Source organism: Siniperca chuatsi, linkage group LG8, assembly GCF_020085105.1.
Source record: "Siniperca chuatsi isolate FFG_IHB_CAS linkage group LG8, ASM2008510v1, whole genome shotgun sequence".
In the NCBI taxonomy this organism is placed as follows: Eukaryota; Metazoa; Chordata; class Actinopteri; order Centrarchiformes; family Sinipercidae; genus Siniperca; species Siniperca chuatsi.
Genome location: NC_058049.1, coordinates 14,716,574 through 14,739,655, shown reverse-complemented (window position 1 = coordinate 14,739,655; position 23,082 = coordinate 14,716,574). Strand labels below are relative to the sequence as shown.

At 41.3% G+C, this 23,082-nt stretch overlaps 1 protein-coding gene across 2 annotated transcripts in view; it reads left to right on the top strand.

The window, feature by feature from the left end:
- LOC122880286 (neuronal acetylcholine receptor subunit alpha-7-like) overlaps positions 1–13,977 on the top strand; it is a 35,039-nt gene extending 21,062 nt beyond the window's left edge. For both annotated transcript variants that reach the window (XM_044205260.1, XM_044205261.1), the window contains exons 6-10: positions 7,044–7,291; positions 8,251–8,445; positions 9,022–9,108; positions 11,467–11,576; positions 11,704–13,977. In XM_044205260.1, the coding sequence (XP_044061195.1) occupies positions 7,044–7,291; positions 8,251–8,445; positions 9,022–9,108; positions 11,467–11,576; positions 11,704–12,327 (1,264 nt within the window). In that variant the 3' untranslated portion in view covers positions 12,328–13,977. The remainder of the gene's footprint in view (positions 1–7,043; positions 7,292–8,250; positions 8,446–9,021; positions 9,109–11,466; positions 11,577–11,703) is intronic.
- Positions 13,978–23,082: the final 9,105 nt, after the last annotated feature.

Below are 23,082 nucleotides of genomic sequence, written 5' to 3'. Positions count from 1 at the left end.
GCAACAGGAGGAGATGGGTCGTTTTAAAAACTTAAACAGTAATTCTACTGCATTCAATTACTGTAACTTCCCCACTGATGGAAATTTGCTCTAATTTTTTTCTTTAATTTAATTTGGACTTGCTTGTTAACAATAAAAATACTAATAAAATATAAATTGAAAGCTGAAAAAGAGCTATTGATCTCAAAATGCTGCACTTTGATTTTTCTTTACATTAAAACAACAATGGTTGTTTTTTGTAAGAATTAAGGAGACATAAGGGCTGAGGTCAAAGTCCTTATTTTAATAAATGACGTTGAGCGAGCTCATTGCATTTTTTTCAGGTCAGGCTGCTGTTTGCTTATCCACTGTTATTCATGCTTCTCTGCAAGGCTTTCTCAAGTCAATTAGAAATGTAGGCCGGTTGTTTTTCTCCAAAACAACTAATTGCATTGCGTTTACATGCTTGAGTAAGAGCCAGAGACTCTGAGACTGAGGGGAAAGAAAGTCGAAGAGATGCATCAATCTCAAAGAGGAAGACAATCACACAGATATAATGTGCGGAGAATATTGTAAAACAAAAGATTTGAACAAATAAAGTGAGGTTTAGAGAGACAGACAGCTTTGTAGTTGGTCCTCACTGATGTTATTGAGTGGATGGAGAGAGGAGCCTCAGATGTTTCTCTTCATACCCATATTTCCCCTAAATACACACACTCACACACACTCATGCACATCACAGGGAACATAAGAACAAAACAAAGGTTTGGGGGTATTAACCCAAATTTTAAAAGCTCAGCTCTTAGACCTGCCAGGATTACCCGTCCTAATCTCCCTGCTTTCACCCCTCTCTTTCTCCATCTCTCCCTTTTACCCTCTGCCTCCCCTCCTCCCTAACTCCCTCCATCATCCATCCCGCCTTACCATCTCTCTTCTCATCTCATTCTATTTGTGTCTCCCTGCGTCTCTCTTTCATAACTCACTGTCTCACTATAATTCACTATATTCAATCAACTCTTTCTCTCCATATTTTATCGTTCCCAGCCTCCACCGACTCCTCTTTATAAATCATCCCATCTACCTGTCTCTCACTGTCAAGGTGTCTGCATGTTACTCTCCCCCTCTTCTCACAGTCTACCTGTTTATGTCTAGTGCTAGTTTCTTGACTGCCTTCTCTTGTGCTGCGTGTTACTCTGTTACCAGCTCAAATCTGTTCACACATGGAAACCACAACTCTGTTTTCTAAAAAAAAAAGAAAAAAAAAAGAAGAAAAGTCACAGGATCACCAAAGTCATTATGATTCATCATCTGGAGACCATGAATATCTTACTCAAATTTCAGGGCAGTTCACCAAAAAGTGGTTGAGATATTTCAGTCTGGACCAAAGTGGTGGACCGACCAACAGACCAACATTGCCATACCTAGAGCCATGCCACTAGTGTGGCTTTAAAGTCAACTATCTTGTGCTTCCTTTCCCTGACCTCAACCAAGTGCTCTGAGTTGCTGAAACATAACCATAAAACATTAATCATGCCTCAGTTTGTAGATTTCAGATTTCAGCCTAAGACTATTGCTTACCTCACTAAAGTTGGAGAAGATGAACAGTAAAGTGAAGCTGAAGGGGAAGATTCAGTTTACAGCTGAGCCAGAAGGTTTACATGCCCCCTGAGGAGAGATGAAAATTTACAGTTTTCAGTAATAATATGGATCGCTGCTGGAAACACATGCATGCACACTTAACTAATTACACCACACACCTCTAAGCTCTCATCTCACTAATACACAGTAAATATCTGTGCACACACATGCACACAAGTTGCAAATAGACGGTAAAAAATAACGGTATACAGGCAACACGCTCTTCACCAGCCCATTGCACACACACACGCACACACACACACACACGCACACATACACACACTCTGTCAGACAATTACAGACAGTAATAACACAACACAAGCCATTACACAGTGCGCCATCAGTGCTCAGCCAATAACACGGTAGTCTTACTGTGTTGAATAGCAGATGCATTCAGGCTTATTAGCATTCTGCTCAGATGAGAGCCCGCCATGGATCCATTCATTCATTTCTATTGTTTGAATATGAAGTTAATGATGTTTAGGAGTTCTGAGGTCAGATGCCATCTCAATATCCAATATGTTCAAAGAAAAGAAGAGTGAGATAGAAATAAAATCTTATTTTGTCTGTGATGAGTCATTCAGCTCATATTAAGCCAGTGTGAAATCTCTCACATCTCTCTCATATTGCTTTTCATATTTTCAGATCATTGTGCTCACACTGACTCACACTGTCTCACAATGATGTTTCACGCATGGATAATCTATACTGTGAGTCATGGATTTACCATCCAGACCATATCCATGCATATTGCCTCTGGAAAAATATTTCGTTATTCACCATATTTTCAAAGGTTTTGTACTGTGATTGACAGCTGACATCTGCCGGAACAAATCAAAGAGTTTAAATTACCGTACGTCCAATGGCTGTCAGCATGTCTCAGACTAATTAGTAACGCTTAAACATTGTTTCAAGTTTTTTTTTTTAACTCAGCTCATGAAAACTGAACCTTCTGGTAATCAATTGAAGATATTAGTGTATTTCATTTAGAGAAATTAAATATTTTAATATTTAAAAGAAGGACAAATGCACGTGGCCTCCGCTGAGACAGAGATGCATGTTTACAATGAAGCTCTGCCACTTCATTGATGAGAACCAACTGTAAACTCTATGTTGGCTCCATCTTGTCTGCCGTAACAGACTGTGTGTATGTGGGTGTTTGTGTGTGTGTCAGGCGAGCACGAATTGGAGTGCGTGTGTGATTGTGTTTGTATAAAGAATATCCAGATCTAAAACAGCTGTGTAAGCTGTTGACCTCCTCTCTCATTAGAGGGAAAAGTCAATGGTCTCACTTGACTGGGGATCGATGAGGCACATGAAGGACGTCCAACTCAGGAAAACCACAGACAGAATCCTAATTCTGCCAGCGGGGAAGGTAGATGTACAGCACAGACCGAGTGTTGTGACAGGCCATAAAGATGAAAGGTGAATTAATCGAATAAATAGATAGCTGGAGGGATTTTATTATTATTATTTTAGATGGCAGGATGGTTTAATGAATGGACAGATGGATGAATTTGATGACTTTTCTGTGATCACAATAAACACAATATATGCACATTATATATGCACATTTTTCTATGAATTTGTGAATGAGGTAAAAAAAAAAAACCCCAGCTGAACCAGACAGAATTAGAAACATATTAGTGCGCTGATGACAGCATGATTTGCAAGAGCCGGCACTATTTGTGTGCATGTATATAAAGATGTACTAGAGGGCAGTTTGAGGGTATCAAGTGTCTGTACTGTCCTGTGGATATTATTCTTACTTGAGAAGGTGAGCACCCAGGAGCCAAAAAGACAATGGAGTGCCTGATCAAATTTAAAAGCCTGTGTAGGTTTAATCAATAACATGTTCATGCTCAGTCTTAATTAGCAACACAACGCCATTTTACACATAACATTTTAGACATGACAGTAAGTAATCCATTCCTTATGGATGATGCATGTATATGTGCTTTGCCTCTACAGGAATAAACATCCCATTGTGAATTGGAAATATACTGTACTTCTTGCCTGCAGCTTGTTTGACCAGCTAGTTAACTACAGAGCCTGAAGGCTGTCAAACAGAATGCCTAATGTCAGGACTCCCTGAGGCTGTTTGGTTGAATGCTATATTCCTGGGATATGACATAATGCCCATGGATGGATAGGTCCTTGTAATGCAGTCCGTAATGCAGTCAGAGTAGGCGCTGACCGTGTGTAGCTCTCAACTGTGCATGGCTAAAAGCTTCAGGAAAGGTGTGAGCGTTCTCCTCCAGAGCAATACACATCCTTCATCTCTCTTTTATTATTATCTTTCTGATTTGACAAATTTAGAAAAAATATTTGCAAAGAAATAATGCCAAAGCTAAAAGTGTTCTGTAGTACTCCTTGTTGCTCATTCAGCCTGTGCAACCTGATGGCAGGCATCAGCAAAAAGCACATAAGTCAAAACATGACTTTAAAGGTACATAATGTTGTTATATTACATATTATTTCTTAGTCTGGCATTGAGATCTTGCTTTAAAGATCAGTGCATTCTACATATTTTTAACAGTACATGATCATTTATTCCACCCTGCATGGCTCTCTTTCTGCCTCAGGAACACACTTTACTGTGGGTTCCTTATTTTTGTCATTAGTGTGTGTTTGTGTTCCTGTGTGAGGACAGCAGCAGGTGTTGAGTGAGTGAGAGGAAAGCTTGGTGACTCATGTCCCATGGTGCAGGAACCTGTCACTGCCACCATTGTCATTGTCAGCCAGTCTCTGTTCCCACCTTGCCCCACTCTCACATGGCCACAGTACTCTTTCTCCGGTGTGTACATGTGTGTGTGAGGGTGCTGTACAAACACGACCACTTCCCATTCTCCCAGGGCTATCACTTGTCCAGTTGTATGCATATATAATATTAAAATGTGTACATTGCAAATGTGTACAAAACTTCATTATACCAAAATATTTTGTTTCAAAATCTTAAAATAATTTGTCTAGATGGAAATGAAAAAAAATCTGTCTTGAAGCAAGCAACAATAAAGTAGACATATTTTAAAACAGTACCTGAAACAAGCTTGTTTACTTTGGAAAACAGTTTGTCTCACTCATCTTTTAACATTTCAAAAGAGAATGCATCGCACTGTCTTTGTGTGTTTGATCTAATTTATCTTTTTTTAGATAACTTTAAGTGTCTTGTATTGTTCTGTACATCTCTCCTTTTCTGCATATACATAACTTGTACAGTATGTACTCTCCAATACACACACACACACTCACACACATACACACAGCCCAGGACATTCCTCTCTGTGATGTATGTGAGTGCTGATTGCAAGAAAGTGCACACCTTCAGATAAAGTAAGGCCAAAGCTTGAATAATTCATCACATAGCTCCGCCTTGGCCAACCCACACATCCCTGCCACGGCACCCTGAGCCACAGCTGATAGCAACACACACACATAGAAGAGAAATAAATGACAACACTTAACCCCTCGGAAAAAGGTAAATCACTCAATCTGAGCAAAGGCAGGGACAAACAAAATGGGTCCATCCCTAAATTCTGTTGCGATGCACACCACGTTCTTTTGTCATCGCTGAATGAGGCTCCAGGATGTTTCAGACACACTGACGTTATCTCTCTCGCTGGGGATTGCATTGTGTGTGTGGGTGTGTTGATTTGTGTGTGCATGTATAGGTGTATTGTGTGTGCTTTTATACTGTGTATGTATATGGAGTTCTGTGTGTGGGTTTGAGTTCTAAGCTGGTGCGGACTGTAAAGTGAAAAGGACTGTCAGTTCTACAATGGGCTTTTGTATGGCCAAACGCAGGACTTGGCTGATAGAAATGTGTGTGTATGTTAGGGCCATTTCATGTAATAAATAAAAACTCTACACTACTTTACACTAATATTTCTTATTCTTTGCGACTACCTAAAACTGACAACAGGCCTTACAGAAGGGGACCGTGCCCTTTTTGTCCCCGACCATTCATTTCCCCTGCTTCATTATTGAGTTTTCTACAATCCTTTTTTTCTTACTTTTTTCTTTATGCAGTGTTTGTGTGTGGTTGGTATTTTGCTCCACCGCTATAGATGCATTTTACCAACATTTTCTACTGCTCAAGGCTGCCCTTCACTTAGTTATTTTCTGATAAAAACTGCAATTATATAAATGCTGTTGTTCCTTAAATATTGCATTTTGTATATGACTTTCCTTTTTTATTCAGTTACCTCCATACAGATACAAAAATCCACTATCATTAAACTGTCTTCTGAGTGAAACAACTCAGAGAAAGTATAAAACTCACTGTCTGGCTGATTCAAATAAATAAAGACAAACTGGTTATGTAACTGTAAATGGGGGCATGTAAATCCAGATACATTTTAACTGAGACACTCAATTAAATAAAAAGGAGAATCTAAAACAAATACAGCACAAAAACAAATTGTATTTTCTATATTTTGCTTTCAGAGTTTTACAAGTTTCATAAAATACACTGGTCAAAGCTGACTGCAAATCTTGTATTCTCTTCAGCTGCCCGCATGTTATAATAAAAAGTACAAATGAGGAGGAGGAGGAGATGCTTTCGTTCAGCTAGTTGCTACAGTGGGGAATCAGTTTGTATGAGAACAGAATTTTGGCCATATACTGTACAAGGAAACAAAACAGAAGATACTAAATTCTCTAAAAGTTAAGACTTTGCCCCTGGCACTTTATTTAAGAGTTCACACTCTCACCGACAACAGAGGAGCTACTCTTTAATACTTAATTAGAGTTCATCTGGAGTGCCAGAACTGAAGTGGATCTAAGGTTATGTGGTCTAGGCATTTTCTTTACTGTAAGCATCTGGTGTTGTTTTGGGCCACGGCAGGCAGCTGTTTTCAGTGAAAAAGCTCTAAAAACCCACCGTAAACTATCTGCTCAGCACCAAACAGCAGACAGACACAGTTAGCAACTAGATGGTGAACATAGTGGAGCATTTAGAGCCAGATATTTCCCTCAGGTGTTGGTAGAAACCAAAAACATAGCTAAAAGAGACTGAATATTGTGTTCACAACTGTTTGTGCTGCCCCCAAGTGGCTGAAAAAAATCAGTTATTGCAGGTTTAAATATACAAATCTGTTACTGTTCTTCAAATTAATGTCCTATCCCTATAACTCAGTACTTTTCATATTCCTTAATTTGTCTTGTTGATTGGAGCAAACAAGCAAAGATGAAAAATTTGCCTTCTGAGACTTCCTCCATTTTATTATGAGTCTTCATCTCTCTGCGATAGTACAAATTGACAAAACCCATTTTTGAAGTAATTGCCAACTTACCCGAGCATGATGTGAAAAACAATTAAAAAGACAATAAAGAGTTTTCAGCAAGATGGAGCTTTAGCTCACAGCAAGATGATGAAATGTTTTAAAGGTGCACACACACATCACTTTCTGTTATTCTCTCCCCAGTGCGGATGAGCGGTTCGATGCTACCTTCCACACCAACGTACTGGTGAATGCATCAGGTTACTGCCAGTACATCCCCCCTGGCATCTTGAAGAGCACCTGCTACATTGATGTGCGTTGGTTCCCCTTCGACGTGCAAAAGTGTGACTTAAAGTTTGGCTCCTGGACACACAACGGCTGGCTGTTGGACCTCCAGATGCTGGATGTGGACACATCCACCTACATACCCAATGGGGAGTGGGACCTTGTGGGTAAGAGAGATGCACTGTTTTTCATTGCAGGTGAAAACACAATTACAATTACCTTTTCCTGATGACTGTACTTGACAATCCAGCGTGGTTGTCCTGAGATGACATGAAAACAAACTTTGAAAACAATTCTTTCAGGGGGAATAAAAATATGGTACAACAATTGCTGCTGTATTCAGTCTATGCAATAAAAAGTGGGGTACTCCATCACTAGTCTCCTTAAGTCAACATTTTCCATGATTTTAAAACAATTGACAAGCTGAATATTCAGACATAACTGATGAAGACTCTCTACATTTGTGCTCCCGTCCTATTACACCGGGATCAGGCCTTGCCAACTTTCTGTGTACAAAATGAAGTCGAATGAATTACTTTTATATAAATTATTTCACGATGGGATATCATTTGGATGGTTGTAGCTGGATGAACTGGAATGGGGAGAATTTTTGGAAGACCTCCCAAGCGGGGTATTTCCAGCTGGGACAGAGTAGCAGCAGATCCCAGTGCCTGTGCCCCTAGGGTGATGGGTTATCTAGAAATGGGTGTCAGACAGCACCAGATGGCATGCAATAGGAATGTTTGACACATTGGCAGGTGTGTAGCCAGGCCATATGTGATAGCAACACACCACATCCACAGAGTTGGAGTTCAAGGTGAGATAGTTAAAAACATTATTCACTCCAGTGGTTCAGAGTTGAGGAAATAAAATTCAGTTTGTGTGACTTCTGCTGTGGCGTATTCCATGAAATATTTAGACACATTTTTCTTTTTCTTCAATCTATTCATCCAGCCATATGTACAGATACAAGAATAGATAGAATCATTACATTTGTTAATTACAGTAATTAGTATGATGGTTTTCTGGTTTACATATATTCTAAAAGCTTTTTAAATCTTCAACTTGAATCACTTTTAGTCCACAAAAAATCTACCTGACCTGTATGTGTGTGCTCCTTTCTTAGGTGTGCCAGCCAAGCGCAATGAGCTGTACTATGAGTGCTGTAAGGAGCCCTACCCTGATGTGACATTCACGGTCACAATGCGCCGCAGGACACTATATTACGGCCTCAATTTGCTCATCCCCTGTGTGCTGATTTCTGGCTTGGCCCTGCTGGTCTTCTTGCTACCTGCAGACTCTGGAGAAAAGATTTCTCTGGGTGAGGGGGGGGGGGGTTTAAACACACATAAACACACATATTCTTGACATGAAATGACTACTGAAATGACTTTGCTTTGCAAAACATTTGAAAAATGTGTTATTGAGTTGAGTTAACTTGGAGAAATGAGATTTCAAACACCCCGAGCAATATACAAAAATGTGTTTGAAGGTGTTCAAGCTTACAGCAATACAAATACAGTCACAACTGTACACCAATATATAAACACATTAAAGCGCACTCATGTATTTGTGCATGCATATCTGTCTATAAACATGTCCTTATGAATCATATAGAAAGCCATAAATACATGCATGTCAAATCACCTTGGAATAATTGAATTTCAAAATAAGAGGAGTCTCCAGTTACAAAGTCAAAGTGTTTGAGGGATTTCTGGAGCTGTAACCTACCTTGGACACGTCAGAGGAGCCAGCAACTGATAAATGGTTGTAGTCATGAGAATATAACTGATTACATACATAAATAATTACAGGAATGATTTCATACACCTGTGACCCTGATCACATCATTATGTATACGCTCATGTTCTCTCTCTCTCTCGGTCTCTGTCTCAAGGCATCACTGTGCTCCTCTCGCTAACTGTCTTCATGCTTCTGGTAGCAGAGATCATGCCTGCCACGTCTGACTCTGTTCCTCTCATTGGTGGGTTATATTTATGTGTGTGTGTGTGTGTGTGTCTACATGTCACATATTTAAGTGTGTATGAATGTAGAATCTCTAGGAGGAAGTGACATTGGCATGTCTAAGATGGGAAGTCTTTGCAGATAGAACATTTTTCTAGTAAGGCTTTCATTTTTGAACAGAAGCAATATATGTCACCAGAGCTGTACCTGATACTGCATTACTGCTTGTGTGTGTTTACCTCTTGTGAAAAGCTTCACTAACAGAGGAAAAAACGTTCCTTAGAAAACAGTCAAACTAATGTGACTGTACTATCGATTCAGTATGTCAACACTGACATTACTGACCAGTCCACCGTAACAACTTAACTGTCCTGTCGAGTATTTCTTGCACTTCCAGTAAACACCAGTAATATAAAACATGTATTAGTGTTATCAATGTAGGCAATTTCCTGACCTCTCTATACACTGTATATGGTCTCCTGAATAAAATGATAAATAAAAACCCATCTTGGTGTGTGGCTGGTAGCCTGAGGGCGTCTATACATCATTCACAGTTCTCCTGGATGGTGTGTGGCGTAAATTGGGTGGCCAGAACTAAACCTGTCAGCACCATTAATAGGCTATGAAATGATTCTCCACTGAGGAGGCAAGAAAGGGAAGGAGGATAGAAGAAGAAATAATAGATGAAGGAAGGAAGAGGCCAAGAGAGAGGGGAAGAGATGAGTAACCTTTGGGGCTAAAGTTCTCAGAGAGAAAGACTTCAAAGGCTTTGTGGAGGAAGTAAAGAGGCAGACATGTTAGTGGGTTTACACTTCTTATTCAGCTGTCATCACTGAGCACTCACCAGGCCAAAAAGTGTGTCTTTTTGTCTTGTATGTGTGTGAGAGAGAGTGTGTTTACATGCTTTGAATTGTAACTGTAATCCTGAATGTAATGTGGCATATCAGTTTCTCTTGATCAAAGTGAAATATATTGTTCATATCAACTGTACTTATGTGAGTGTAGCAATGTAAGTAGTGTTTGATCAATGCTGACCATGGTTACTGCGGCGCTACATCAATGCAATGATAACTGTCCTCGCTGAGAAAAGCTTGATAAATCTTCATCGGTAGAGTGATTAATCTGTTTTTGTTTTATTTCCCATGACCTCAACACAAGGCCAACTGTGACACTTTTAGTAGCCTTGTTAAAATGACTCATACCCCTTTACAACACAGTGGCCGAATGTGGATATGAGTTATTGTATCTGCTTGAACTCGACTGTAAATATATAAAGCAAGTGTTCAACACTGCTGCCAGAATCAGGTCATATGTCTTTTAACATCAGTCCTTAATCACCAGATAAGCATAGTGTGTTCATTTCATTTAAGTTAATTTAGTTAGACCTATCTTATCTGGTTCAAGACCATTTGGTTCAGTTCATTTTAATTCTGTTCAGTTCTAATTAATTTTTTAAAAAGTTAGTTCAGCCATGATCAACAATGTGGTTCGTGACCAGAGGTCTCACAATTATGTTTCAAATTATTATACATCGTAGCGGTAGACAGTCTTCTCATGACTCTTCTTCCATAAAGAATGTCCTTCCAACTCCCTAAACATCCTTTAACACCATTTTCTGTCCTGAGATGGTCCCTCATTTCTCTCCCCACCTCTTTGTTTTTATCATTTTCTTCACCTCTTTTTTCATCCTCTCCTTTTTCCTTCCGTCTTTCTTTCCATGATCCTAACAAATAAGATCATAACCTCTGACCTCATGAAATCACATGAAGTTTGACTTTGCTGGCAATGCAGTGGCTGTAGTCATGTTTAGCTGTTAGCTCTTCTTTGTTCAGTCACTAGCAAACAAGAGAAAGGAGGGCAGGCCCTCAGATATACTGTGTCTGTGTGTTTGTGTGTGTGTACATGCTGGGAAAGAGCACAGTGTTCAGTTAATGCTCCCCTCCTCTCTTACTGTTCCCTGGTGTGGTTGAAAACATCCCTCCAGAACGAGCACTAATCTCTCTCTCTCTTCTTCTCTACTGTTTTTTGGTTTGTTCACCCCTACTCTCTGTTTTGTCACGATTTTTGCAGTTTTTATTTCCCCTGTTTGAGTGCAAGTGTGCATCTTTTTCCCTTGGCAATATAACTTATTGTACAGATTCATCATATTTGCTTTCCTTTCATGTTAGAGTGTGAAATCAACCTTAATTAATTCAAGCTTAATGTTTCACCTGTTAGTACATGTTCGTTAAATGTGACCGTGGAGTAGTTCAAGGAGGGGTTAAAAAGGGAAAAAAATTCCAACAAGTAATACAATGCAAAAATAAATAAAATGCATGACCATGTAACTCTGAGCAGAAAACTAAAAGCATGTTGATGTTTTTTGTGTACTCGGCAGCCCAGTACTTTGCCAGCACCATGATGATTGTGGGAATGTCTGTGGTGGTGACAGTTATAGTCCTGCAGTTTCACCATCATGACCCTCAGGGAGGCAAGATGCCCAAATGGGTGAGTGACCGAAACTAATTTAATCAGATCACTGTTGTCATCGATAACATTTAGCACAAATGCATATGTTTGTATTAATGTGTTATCGTGCGTGTGTGCGCCACTGACGCTCCCTTTCTCCTTTCAGGTTCGGGTGGTTCTGTTGAACTGGTGTGCCTGGTTTCTCCGTATGAAACAACCTGGTGATGAGCGCAAGCGGTCTGGTTACAAGTACCGTCACACCTCCCAGCATCACTCCAGCACCAGCTCCATAGAGATGGGCACTGTTCCAAGCCTCAGTGTGCCCCTCTCACAGACATCCTGCCCACCTTGCCCCACAGGCACCTCCAACGGTTCCATGAGCCTCTACTTTGGCAACTACCACCCTATAGAGAGCCCACACTGCCCGCCTTCTAGCGACTCCGGGGTAGCACTAGGGGGACGTGCCCATGGCTCCCTCAGTGATGAGGCTGAGCCACCTGGAGGAGTTGGCAGTGGTGTCGGAGGCCTAGGGATGGGAGTTGGAGTGGGAATGGGAGTCAACATCCCTCCACCAGAGATCCGGCGCATTTTGGAGGAGGTGTCGTACATAGCCCAGCGGTTCCGGGACCAGGACGAGGCTGAGGCCATCTGCAGCGAGTGGAAGTTTGCAGCGGCAGTGGTCGACCGGCTGTGCCTGGTGGCCTTCTCTCTCTTCTCCATCATTTGCACCTTCACCATCCTCATGTCAGCACCCAACTTCATAGAGGCTGTTTCCAAGGACTTCACATAGCTGGTTGCAGCAGCAGGAAAGAGGGAAGGAAGACGGCGCAAAAGGATTAGGGATAAAGAAGAGATTAAGAGAGAAAGTGGATGGGGGGGAAGGAAACAATGAAGGGTGCAGTATGTGGTCCCAACCTACAGTCTGGGCACCCCATTGGAAAGGCAGTGGGCCACGCAGTGTTTTATGAGAAAAATCTTATCTCTGGAAACTTAGAAAGTAGACAGAGCCTTGCAGCTCTACCAAGTCATGTAGTCAATTAAACCAATCAGGAAACACAATTTTCATGATTGATGATCAAGTAATTACAAAGACACATCATTATAAACATAAATTCATTGTCCCATTCTGTCTTGATGTCAGAGATACATTTTTCATATCTAGAAGAGGAAAATAGGTTGGGCATGCAGACTGGGGAGAGCACTGTATAGATTTTCTTTTTTACATTGAGTAAGATATCAATAAGGGGAAGATAATGTGGCTGCTAATTGTCTTTACCTTGAAAACAGTGTAATTATCATTGTTTTATCTGCACTATTCATTTAAAAAAAAAAACAGCTTCATTTCCTCTACAATGGCACATACAGCACCACAGGCCACCTCACTGCCTCTTCTCTAGTTCATTTCAAAATCCCAACTGTTGTTGTCTAAAATGAACAAATCCACACCCACATATGTATAAATATGGCCTCAGTCTGAGCTCACACACCAACTGTTCACCTTCTGAACTCTTCATAAGGAAGTCACTTTCTCTGATGATGTACCATCCCTGTAATGATGTTTGGTTAGTTACTAAAATGAGATTTTTCCCTGTGAATTTTACTGGTTTTGCCTTTGCTTTGATCAACAGAGCATTGGACACAACTTGATTGCTTTGACACAAGTGTAGAGGCATTTTTTTTATTCATCAGAGTAGGAAAGTTTATTTAGGATCACTTTTCACTTTGTCTTGCCTGTTATATTTTAGCCAATAGAATCTGTAATGTAATAATAACAGTGTGGGACAGTGTAATAGTGAAACGTCCAGTATAGTGTATCAAAAAGCACTGTGTTGACTGGTATGTACTGGTGTTGATCAGTAACACAGAATGCACAGGAGTCTTTCTAAAGAACAATCCAATACTGTATGTTGAACTGTACAGTACATCTTTTAACCAAGTGGTCTGACACTACAAGTCATTAATTTAACTGTAGGTAACAGGTCAAGAAGTTGCCATACTTTTGAAAAAAAGTTGTCTAACTGCACTGTAAAAAATACCCATATTCATGTACCTTAAAAAGATTAACAGGAATTTGTACTTGTTGGACTTTACATAAATGGTCACTGAAGATGAAGAGCGATGTGACATTTGAACCTCTGACACCACAGATGACGGCTAGAGGCTCGACAGCAAGAGGAACACTTCACAACCCCATTCACTACATTATCACTGGAGAATATACTGTAGATTTATAAAAGGCCCCAGTGTCAGTAAGTTTTGTTTGTGTTTTGTAGAGGGAGCCGAGTGAGAGATTCACACAAAGTTAACGTGTTTAGTTCCACCTCCACCTCACAGCCACCTCTTTGTTGTAGCTAATCATTTATCTCTTTATCTCTTTATCTGTCATTCCAAGTGTGAGTTTTTGCTCTCTGTGTCAATAAAAGTTTATTTATTCTCTGTATAACAGGCTCTGGATGGATCTGTGGAGAGAGGGGAATGCTTGGATCAGTCCTGGAAGAAATCAGTGGTACAATAACGACTAATCCTTACAGATTCACTCTGGTGAATACATTAAAATTAGAGCATGTTATGTTGTGGCATTTATAGTATTATCCCAAACACAAATAATAGCTGAAACCTCTCTGTACAGTTGCAGGGTTAAACAAATCAACCAAAGACTTTTGTGTAACTTACTGGGTAAACCACCAGCCAATAGTTTTAAGTCTATTAAGCTCCATCCACAAGTTACAAGTTCAATCAGAGTGCATGATGCTTTACTGGAAGAAAATTGCAAGAAAACAGATCAGCCAAATGTCTGAAGTGCAAAATTAATAAGGATAATACAGAAAAAATAAGAACAAGTTATTTAACTTGTTAATAATAGCATAAGAATGGAATATTTAAAGATGAGCTCATCCACAAGCACAATGTCAGCATCAGTGTCCTCAGTGATTATTAAGAAGACTAATGAGATATTAAAGTGTCTGGTGCTTGTGTCACAGAGGGCTCTAAATCTGCAGCTTTTATCACTAATATATTCACAGTGCCATCATGTTAATGGGACGGGAAGAGCTAACCTTGCTAGGATGGCAAAAAATAAATCAGAAATTCAACTAGGAGTCATTTGCTTGAGCAATGAGCATTAGCCATTTTGGACAGGTCAAAGAATCTGGTCAGGACAAGACAAATATAATAATATATGTTGATTCCCCTTAATTCACTAAAGCACTGGTTTTCATAGATAGTGGTAGAAAATTGTCTTTGGGCTCAGATAAGGAAGGGGAATAAAACATTGAATGGGAGAGAAAATCAGAGCTGAAATATGCCAAAAAAGCATGCAAGACAAAAAATGTGGGGCATGTTTTCCTTCAGTGGTCTAGGAAATATGCTCTGATTTCTTTTTTGTGTGGCCAACAAAGGCTTCTTCACAACTTCCAATTGTTTGATGTTTTGTGGATGAACTCCAATCAATAAGACAGAACCCACATTTCAGGCGGAATGGTTGGTGCAATTATTCCTTTAAGAGATATAAAGTTTTATGTTAGTAAGTCTACTAAAAATACTAAATAAACATTTTGGTTAACAGGCTAAGACTGTAAGATACCTGCCAGAACATCACAGTGCAGTCAGTGCTCCTCTATGTTGTGTGTGTGTGTTTGTGTGGGTGTGCGTGTAACACACAGGGAATCTAGAGTGCCGAGTTATGCCTCCTGCTCTGTGTCGGTATTCTAATCATTTATTAAAGGGGCATGGGAATAAAGATGAGTGAAACAGTCCACTCAGGACTGGGAGAGGTTCGGAGAGGCCATGGAGGAGGACTATCGGTCGGCCTCAAAGAAATTCTGGCAAACCGTCCGACGGCTCAGGAGGGGGAAGCAGTGCTTCACCAACACCTTGTACGGTGCGGGTGGAGAGCTGTTGACCTCGACTGGGGATGTTGTCGGACGGTGGAAGGAATACTTTGAGGATCTCCTCAATCCCGCTGTCACGTCTTCCGAAGAGGAAGCGGAGGCTGGGGACCCGGAGGCGGACTCATCCATCACCCTGGCCGAAGTCACTGAGGTTGTTGGCAAGCTCCTTGGTGGCAAGGCTTCGGGGGTGGATGAGATCCGTCCTGAGTATCTTAAGTCTCTGGATGTTGTGGGACTGTCTTGGCTGACACGTCTCTGCAACATCGCGTGGCGGTCTGGGACAGTGCCTCTGGACTGGCAGACCGGGGTGGTGGTCCCTCTGTATAAGAAGGGGGACTGGAGGGTGTGTTCCAATCACAGAGGGATCACACTTCTCAGCCTCCCCGGTAAGGTCTATTCCAGGGTACTGGAGAGGAGAATTCGTCCGATAGTCGAACCTCGGATTCAGGAGGAGCAGAGTGGTTTTCGTCCCGGTCGTGGAACACTGGACCAGCTCTATACTCTCCATCGGGTGCTCGAGGGTTCATGGGAGTTTGCCCAACCAGTCCACATGTGCTTTGTGGATCTGGAGAAGGCATTCGACCGTGTGCCCCGGGCGCTTTGTGGGGAGTGCTCTGGGAGTATGGGGTCCGGGGCCCTTTGCTAAGGGCTGTCCGGTCCCTGTATAACCGGAGCAGGAGCTGTGTTCGCATTGCCGGCAGTAAGTCAGACCTGTTCCCGGTGCATGTTGGACTCCGCCAGGGCTGCCCTTTGTCACCGGTTCTGTTCATAATTTATATGGACAGAATTTCTAGGCGCAGTCAGGGGCCGGAGGGTGTCCGGTTTGGGAACCACAGGATCTCATCTCTGCTGTTTGCAGATGATGTCGTTCTGATGGCTTCTTCAAACCAGGACCTGCAGCATGCACTGGGACGGTTTGCAGCCGAGTGTGAAGCAGCTGGGATGAGAATCAGCTCTTCCAAATCTGAGGCCATGGTTCTTGACCGGAAAAAGGTGGTTTGCTCTCTTCGCGTGGGTGGGGAGTCCTTGCCCCAAGTGGAGGAGTTTAAGTATCTCGGGGTCTTGTTCACGAGTGAGGGACGGATGGAGCGTGAGATTGACAGGCGGATCGGTGCAGCGTCTGCAGTGATGCGGGCGCTGTATCGGACCGTTGTGGTAAAGAAGGAGCTGAGTCGAAAGACAAAGCTCTCGATTTACCGGTCAATCTACGCTCCTGCCCTCACCTATGGTCAAGAGCTTTGGGTAGTGACCGAAAGGACAAGATCGCGGATACAAGCGGCCGAAATGGGCTTCCTCCGCCGAGTGGCTGGGCGCTCCCTTAGAGATAGGGTGAGGAGCTCAGTCACACGGGGAGCTCGAGTAGAGCCGCTGCTCCTCCACGTCGAGAGGAGCCAGCTGAGGTGGCTAGGGCATCTGATCCGGATGCCTCCTGGACGCCTCCCTCGGGAGGTGTTCTGGGCATGTCCCACCGGGAGGCGGCCCCGGGGAAGACCCAGGACACGCTGGAGGGACTATGTCTCTCGGCTGGCCTGGGAACGCCTCGGGATCCCCCCGGAGGAGCTGGAGGAAGTGTCTGGGGCGAAGGAAGTCTGGGAGTCCCTGCTTAGACTGCTGCCCCCGCGACCCGGCCCCGGATAAGCGGAAGAAGATGGATGGATGGATGGATGGAAACAGTCCATGACGGAGGCAGATGAAAGAACTGCAGCTCATGGGCAGTGGGATACACAGTACTTTGAACAAATGTTTTAAACTGAGATTCAGTAGAAAATTTAGAAGCTACCCGTAGGTTTAAACTATTTGATTAGACACTGGTTAATAGTTATATTAGTTGTGATTTGGACTGACCATACTGTAAAGCTGCATTAGTTATGCAACAGTATCCTAATACAATTGCACCATTAAACTGGGATGCCACTTTGAATCCACACTGTAGGTACAGTATATGCTCTGCGATGTCTGGCCCAGTTCTTCAGTTTTAGAGGGCAGATAGTGTTACAGTTCTGGTGGAGAAGACACCTCAATTGTGTGTCATCTGTCTGAATAACTTCAATGTGGGAGAGGATGAGATGTCAAAGAGGAAAGGAATAAACAGGTAAAAAAATGTTCAAGAGCGGGCAACTGCAAATAGCAAAGAACCAAAACCAAACATGATGTGATGATTCCCTTACATTTATTCAGGTGAGCAGTGTAAAATAAATCATTTTGGAACATAAATTGTGTGTGGTTTAAATGGTCTGTTTAAATGGAAGGAGAGAGAGGGAGAGATTGGACTTATGTGTAGCAACCACTCAGTATAGGCCACGCATAAACAATATTACATAAGGACAGAAATGGTAAATTCATGATAAAGAGTGAGCTCTGGCAGTCTATATGTTCATGGATTTGTGTGTGTGTGTGTGTGTACCTGGTGCCTGAAGGCTCTCAAAGCACTTTGGCTGAAAGACAAGCAGCCTCCTTATATACTGTGTTAAAGGTTAATCCCTCTCTCTCTGTGTTTTTGCAAGACAGGCCCTCCTCTGTTTTCTTCTGATTACCTTAGCTACACCCTTGCGGTTTCGGAGTGTGCATGTGTGTGTGTGTGTAGAACAGCAAACTGAGTAAGTGTCTATGCACAGAAGATGATATACTGGAGCCAAGTAGGAAGGCTGCAGAACCCTTTAAAGCTCTTATTTTACCAACAAAAAATGTTTGGAGATTTTAGAATCTGTGTCTGGATCAGGATCTTCATTAAACTACACACAGTGATGTACACTCACTCTAAGTGGCTGATGGTGGCCATGATTTTTTGGAGAACACCAAACTCCTGTCCAGGAATATTAGGGCTAAAATTGGCTGAACCATACAAAATTAAAAGGGAGTTAGATTCATGACCAGTGAGATATGGGCATTTAAATGTATTATGTCACTGTAGTGCCGTGTATAGGCAGAATGCCATCAAATTTTGCAGGATTGGTCAAAGTAAACTTGTACAGATGTAAATTTGGTTGCAACTACACAACATGTGGAAAATGGTACGACATATAATATAGCAAAACATTACATAAACATACATTGCATTGGAACATTGGCACCAAAAAATGAATAATTTGTTTACAAGTGTCCATCAAACTATTGAAATCTGCTTTTACTAACAAACAGACAGAGAGACTGAAAATATTACCTTTGTTTTGTGGCTTGTGACACCTTACAGGGTTAACAAAATTTTAGCTGTTGTTAATAGATGAAGTAATCAGGGATGATTTCTGAAGCAGAAGAGAAAGAACTGTGAAAGTAAACAGCTGGAGAAACACCAAGTAAGCCATGCAGGTGGGAGGCAGCATCCTAAGTGAAAAATATATTGGCGAGATTATCTATAATCGTAGAGATCTTATGGGTGAAAAATAGATATTGTGTGTGTGTGTGTGTGTGTGTGTGTGTGTGTGTGTGTGCGCACCTGCCAATGCATATGTTTTTCCCCTTATCGTCCTCATCTCATCTCTGTGGATTCCTGTCATAGTATGGAAGAGGAGCCAACAGTGCATTGTGGGCCTTTACCCCTCCATACACACCTTGATATACAGTATATCACCCACTCAATGCAACGTACACATACAAACCACAAGAAAACAAAAGAAAACAACAAAGTATTATTATAAGAAATATTGATGATCCTTTAATTTACATGAAATAAGTGATCTAGTTTGGAATTGGCTGGGCTGTTTGCATGGGCAGTATTAGCACATCTTCACAACAATAGACTAGAGTTGTTTAATTTCTTCAAAATTAAACTACATTGTGCACCTTCATTTTAACCCAATCCTGTCATTTGTGTGAACTGATCTTAATAATCAACAAACTGCTGTGGCAAAAAGCAAAAATCTGGATTGCATTTAGGATGTAAAAACATGTGCTACATTGATTTTGTATGACTGTAGCAAACCTGAACACAATGGTGTTTGTCATGAGGGAAAAGTCAGATATTCTAACTCAGTTTTAACCTTGTAATTATTCAGGAATTTGGGGAATACATACCAGTCACTCACTGTCTTACACACAGTTTAATTAGAAATCTGTTCGTTCTTATATTCCTCTGAGACATATGTGAGAATTTCATCAGGGATCAGAGCACAGCAGTGGTGAGAAGGTCTAAAACACAATATACACATTCAAAGACACACTACATGAAAAATATCACATCAATCACCATATTACGTGCTTAATTCTTTTATGATTACCATTAATATGCTGCTCTATTGTTACTGATTGGCAACTCCAGTTAATCTAAATAAATTTTTTCACTGTATAAAAAAAAATGCATTCTTTTGATACTAACATTGAACATATGACACAGTTAAGCAGTTTTATTTGTAAAAGGTATTTTAATATTTGGTAAAAATCAATTCTTTAATGGTATGCATGATATAAATGTATAATTCATTAAATATACTATGAAGTATTCTTTGCCAGGTTAAGGCCCTGGAAGACTTGTGAAGGTATGAAGTAAAATGATGGAGGAATAAGGTCTTTGTTGGCATTTTATTTATGCTGCTATAAACAGATGAAAATAGTTTATTTTTCTCTTTACAGAGTTTCCCCTGGTCTCCAGAATTTTGGAACTTTTTGCCCTTCCCCACACTCTTCCTTATGTTTTACATGTCTTATATTATGTCTTACATTCTGAAAATGAGATAACAGTCTTGAGGAAAACAAACCATTGGAACAGATGCGCGTACCCCAATCTCATCAACATCGCCTGGTATACATAGCAAACCCCCTGTGAAGAAGAACAGCTCAGCTGTCACACTCTGCCGCTAATCTTCAAGTGCCTGAAATATTCAGCCAGACCTCCACAGTCAGAAGGCTTCTGAGATGACAACATGTAAACAAGTGTTGTTGTTGTTGTGTTTGTTGTTGTTGTTGTTGTTTTATCTCGAGCCAGCAACAGGAGGCTCTGATAGTGATGATAAAGAGCCTAAGTGGTAACGTGGCAAAGCGCAAGACTGGGTGTCAGGATGACTCACATACATACATGTGCAAAATTGCAGCCGCCACTACTAGCCACACAGCCACACATAAACACAAACATGCTTGTACACCATCAACATAAGCACAGTCAAACACACTGTGCACAGTGGGGACCTGAGCGAGACCAGATTGCATGTTCCGAGAGTGTCAAACGGTAAGATTGCTGAGCTCAGCGTGCAGCTGATGTATACTTCACAGGGAATCAAAAAGTTATGAGCCAAAACGGAGACGCTTTCCTTTTCTTCCAGGAATACAGATTAAAATCTAATCTGTGGTGGTTAATAATGCAACTACAGTAGGAGATATACTGTAGGTAAATTGTCAAGGGAGCTATTGGGCAAAGTGAGGAAAGGGCAGGAAAGTAATAAAATCTATGAAAAAGTTATTAGTTGATGCTCAGTCTTACTACTATCCAAAATGGCAACGACCTCTGCCTGCTGAACTGCTGGCCCAGCATTATCAGTTAAAAGAAAAATAAAGCTCTCGCTATGTGTTTATGTGTGTGGCAGGTGAGCTTCGGCAGCTAAATGCTATTCCTTTTTAACACACACAGAAACACGTCAGCTCCACAGCAGAGATACTTTACCTCCTCTCTTGCTCCCTCTTCACGTTTTCTCATTCCAGTCCCAATCAATCCACCACTCCCACAATCCCCCGGGGGTTGGAGATGAGAAACAACCCTGCTGGACACTGTTGCCACACCAGATGATTGTCTTTCCCCTCCTTGCCCTGCAAGTTGCCCAGCCACCTGTCTGTCCCTCAGGTTTATACAGTCTCTCACCTTCACACACTATCCCACTCCAAACAGTGCATTGGTTACATTGGATGAATCACTTTCTCTTCTGTTTTGTTCTTGCTCATTTGCTTGCTTTACTTTTTAGCCATGCTAGTGGCGTGACTCTATGGATGGCAATGTCAGTCTGTTGGCTGGTTGTTCTGTAAGTCCACAACTATTGGATTGATTGTCAAGAGATGTTGTACAGACATTCATGGTCCCCAGAGGACGAAGCTTACTGACTGTGGTGATCCCCTGACTTTTAATCTAGTGCAACCATGAGGTTGACATTTGTGGTTTTAAATGAAATGACTCAACAACTATTTGAGGGATTGCCATTAAAATTGGTACAGACATTCATGTCCAAGACTATCCTTCGAAGAAACAGAACGAGTGTCCCAAAATGACACGTTTACACTCACGCGACAAGACCTCTAGTGGCCGTAGGAATTATGACTCATCCGACAGGAGGAGAGGTGGTAGTCAGGTGATATTATTGTAGGACAACAAAGTCAGTGTAGGGTGGAGGTCAGGGTGGATGAATTGGTCAACAAAATATCAGACTTTTACACAGGAAACTGTGGTTATCTGTTTCTTCCACGAGTCAATGTGGCTTTCTTTTTACCACAACCATGATCGTTGTGTAACCTTAACCACATATTTATACTTGTAACCATAATAACGAAGGTCCCCTAACCTTAAAAATTTGTGATTTTGACTCAAACTACAATATTTCCTAACCAACTAAAGACCTTTCTCCAACTCTTACCAAGTCGTTTATTGTGCCTAAACCTTACCAAACCTTAACCATAGCATCCTTTGTCAGATCATAAAAACTGATTAATTTTTCAATAGTTTTGGAAGGCACAGATAAATGATGTGGTCTTGTCAATAGGGGCACCAGATCAGAAAACACTTCTATGTGTCTTCCCAAAGTACAAATGACGTACTTTGTCGTTTAATATGGAGGACTTCTTCTCATCCTCAGGATGAATTGTAATTATTTTGGGGATCTCCTATCTTTCCATCTACCGCTACCATTGTCCAACACTTTGGTTTATGACCAAATACCTGAAAAACTAATGACATTACCATCAGTTTTGTGCTAATTAGCAAATGCTAGCATGCTAACATGCTAAACTAATACGGTGAACATGGTAAACATTTTACCTGCTACACATCAGCATGTTAGCATTGTCATTGTGAACATGGTAGCATGCTGATGTTAGCACTTGTCTAGGTCAAAGCTATGCTTAAGTACAGCCTGCCATGTTCTCTTCTCTTATCTGTTCAATTGTATGTATTGTTTTCTATTTTTCTGTATTTGCTGTGCTATTCTGTTTCAGTAATTCATTAAGGAATTATTTAATCAATTCTGTTGTGACACTTTCATTACTGTAATAAGCTGTGATTTATTTCTGTGGGTGGGAAAAAGGGACAGCCTGAATGCTAATGTGACGCATCGCCAAATGAGAGAGCAGCAGTGGGGTTGGCTGGACAGTGAGTCCTGTCATCCATCAGTCTTGTCTCCTCTCACTTTCCCCATGGTTTTCCTGACAGAGCAGAGCCCTTCCTCCTGTCTGTGGGCCAGAGGTCTGGATAACTGTTTACTTGGCTCCGTCTGTAGGCTGGAACCAAAACATGAGTTTTATATGTGAGACATGTAAATCCCCCGAAGAGATATGGCGGCAATTAAATGAGTCAAATTATATTCATATTCATGACACACACAAACAAATGAGCACAGCATTTGCAAATACGTACAATAGAGCCAAGTGATGATCTTGCCAAGTTTCAAGGACAAGCGCAGAGAAAGCAGACTTCTGAAATAGTTATCAAGAGAAATACAACCTAGATTCAAGCATAATCTGAAACC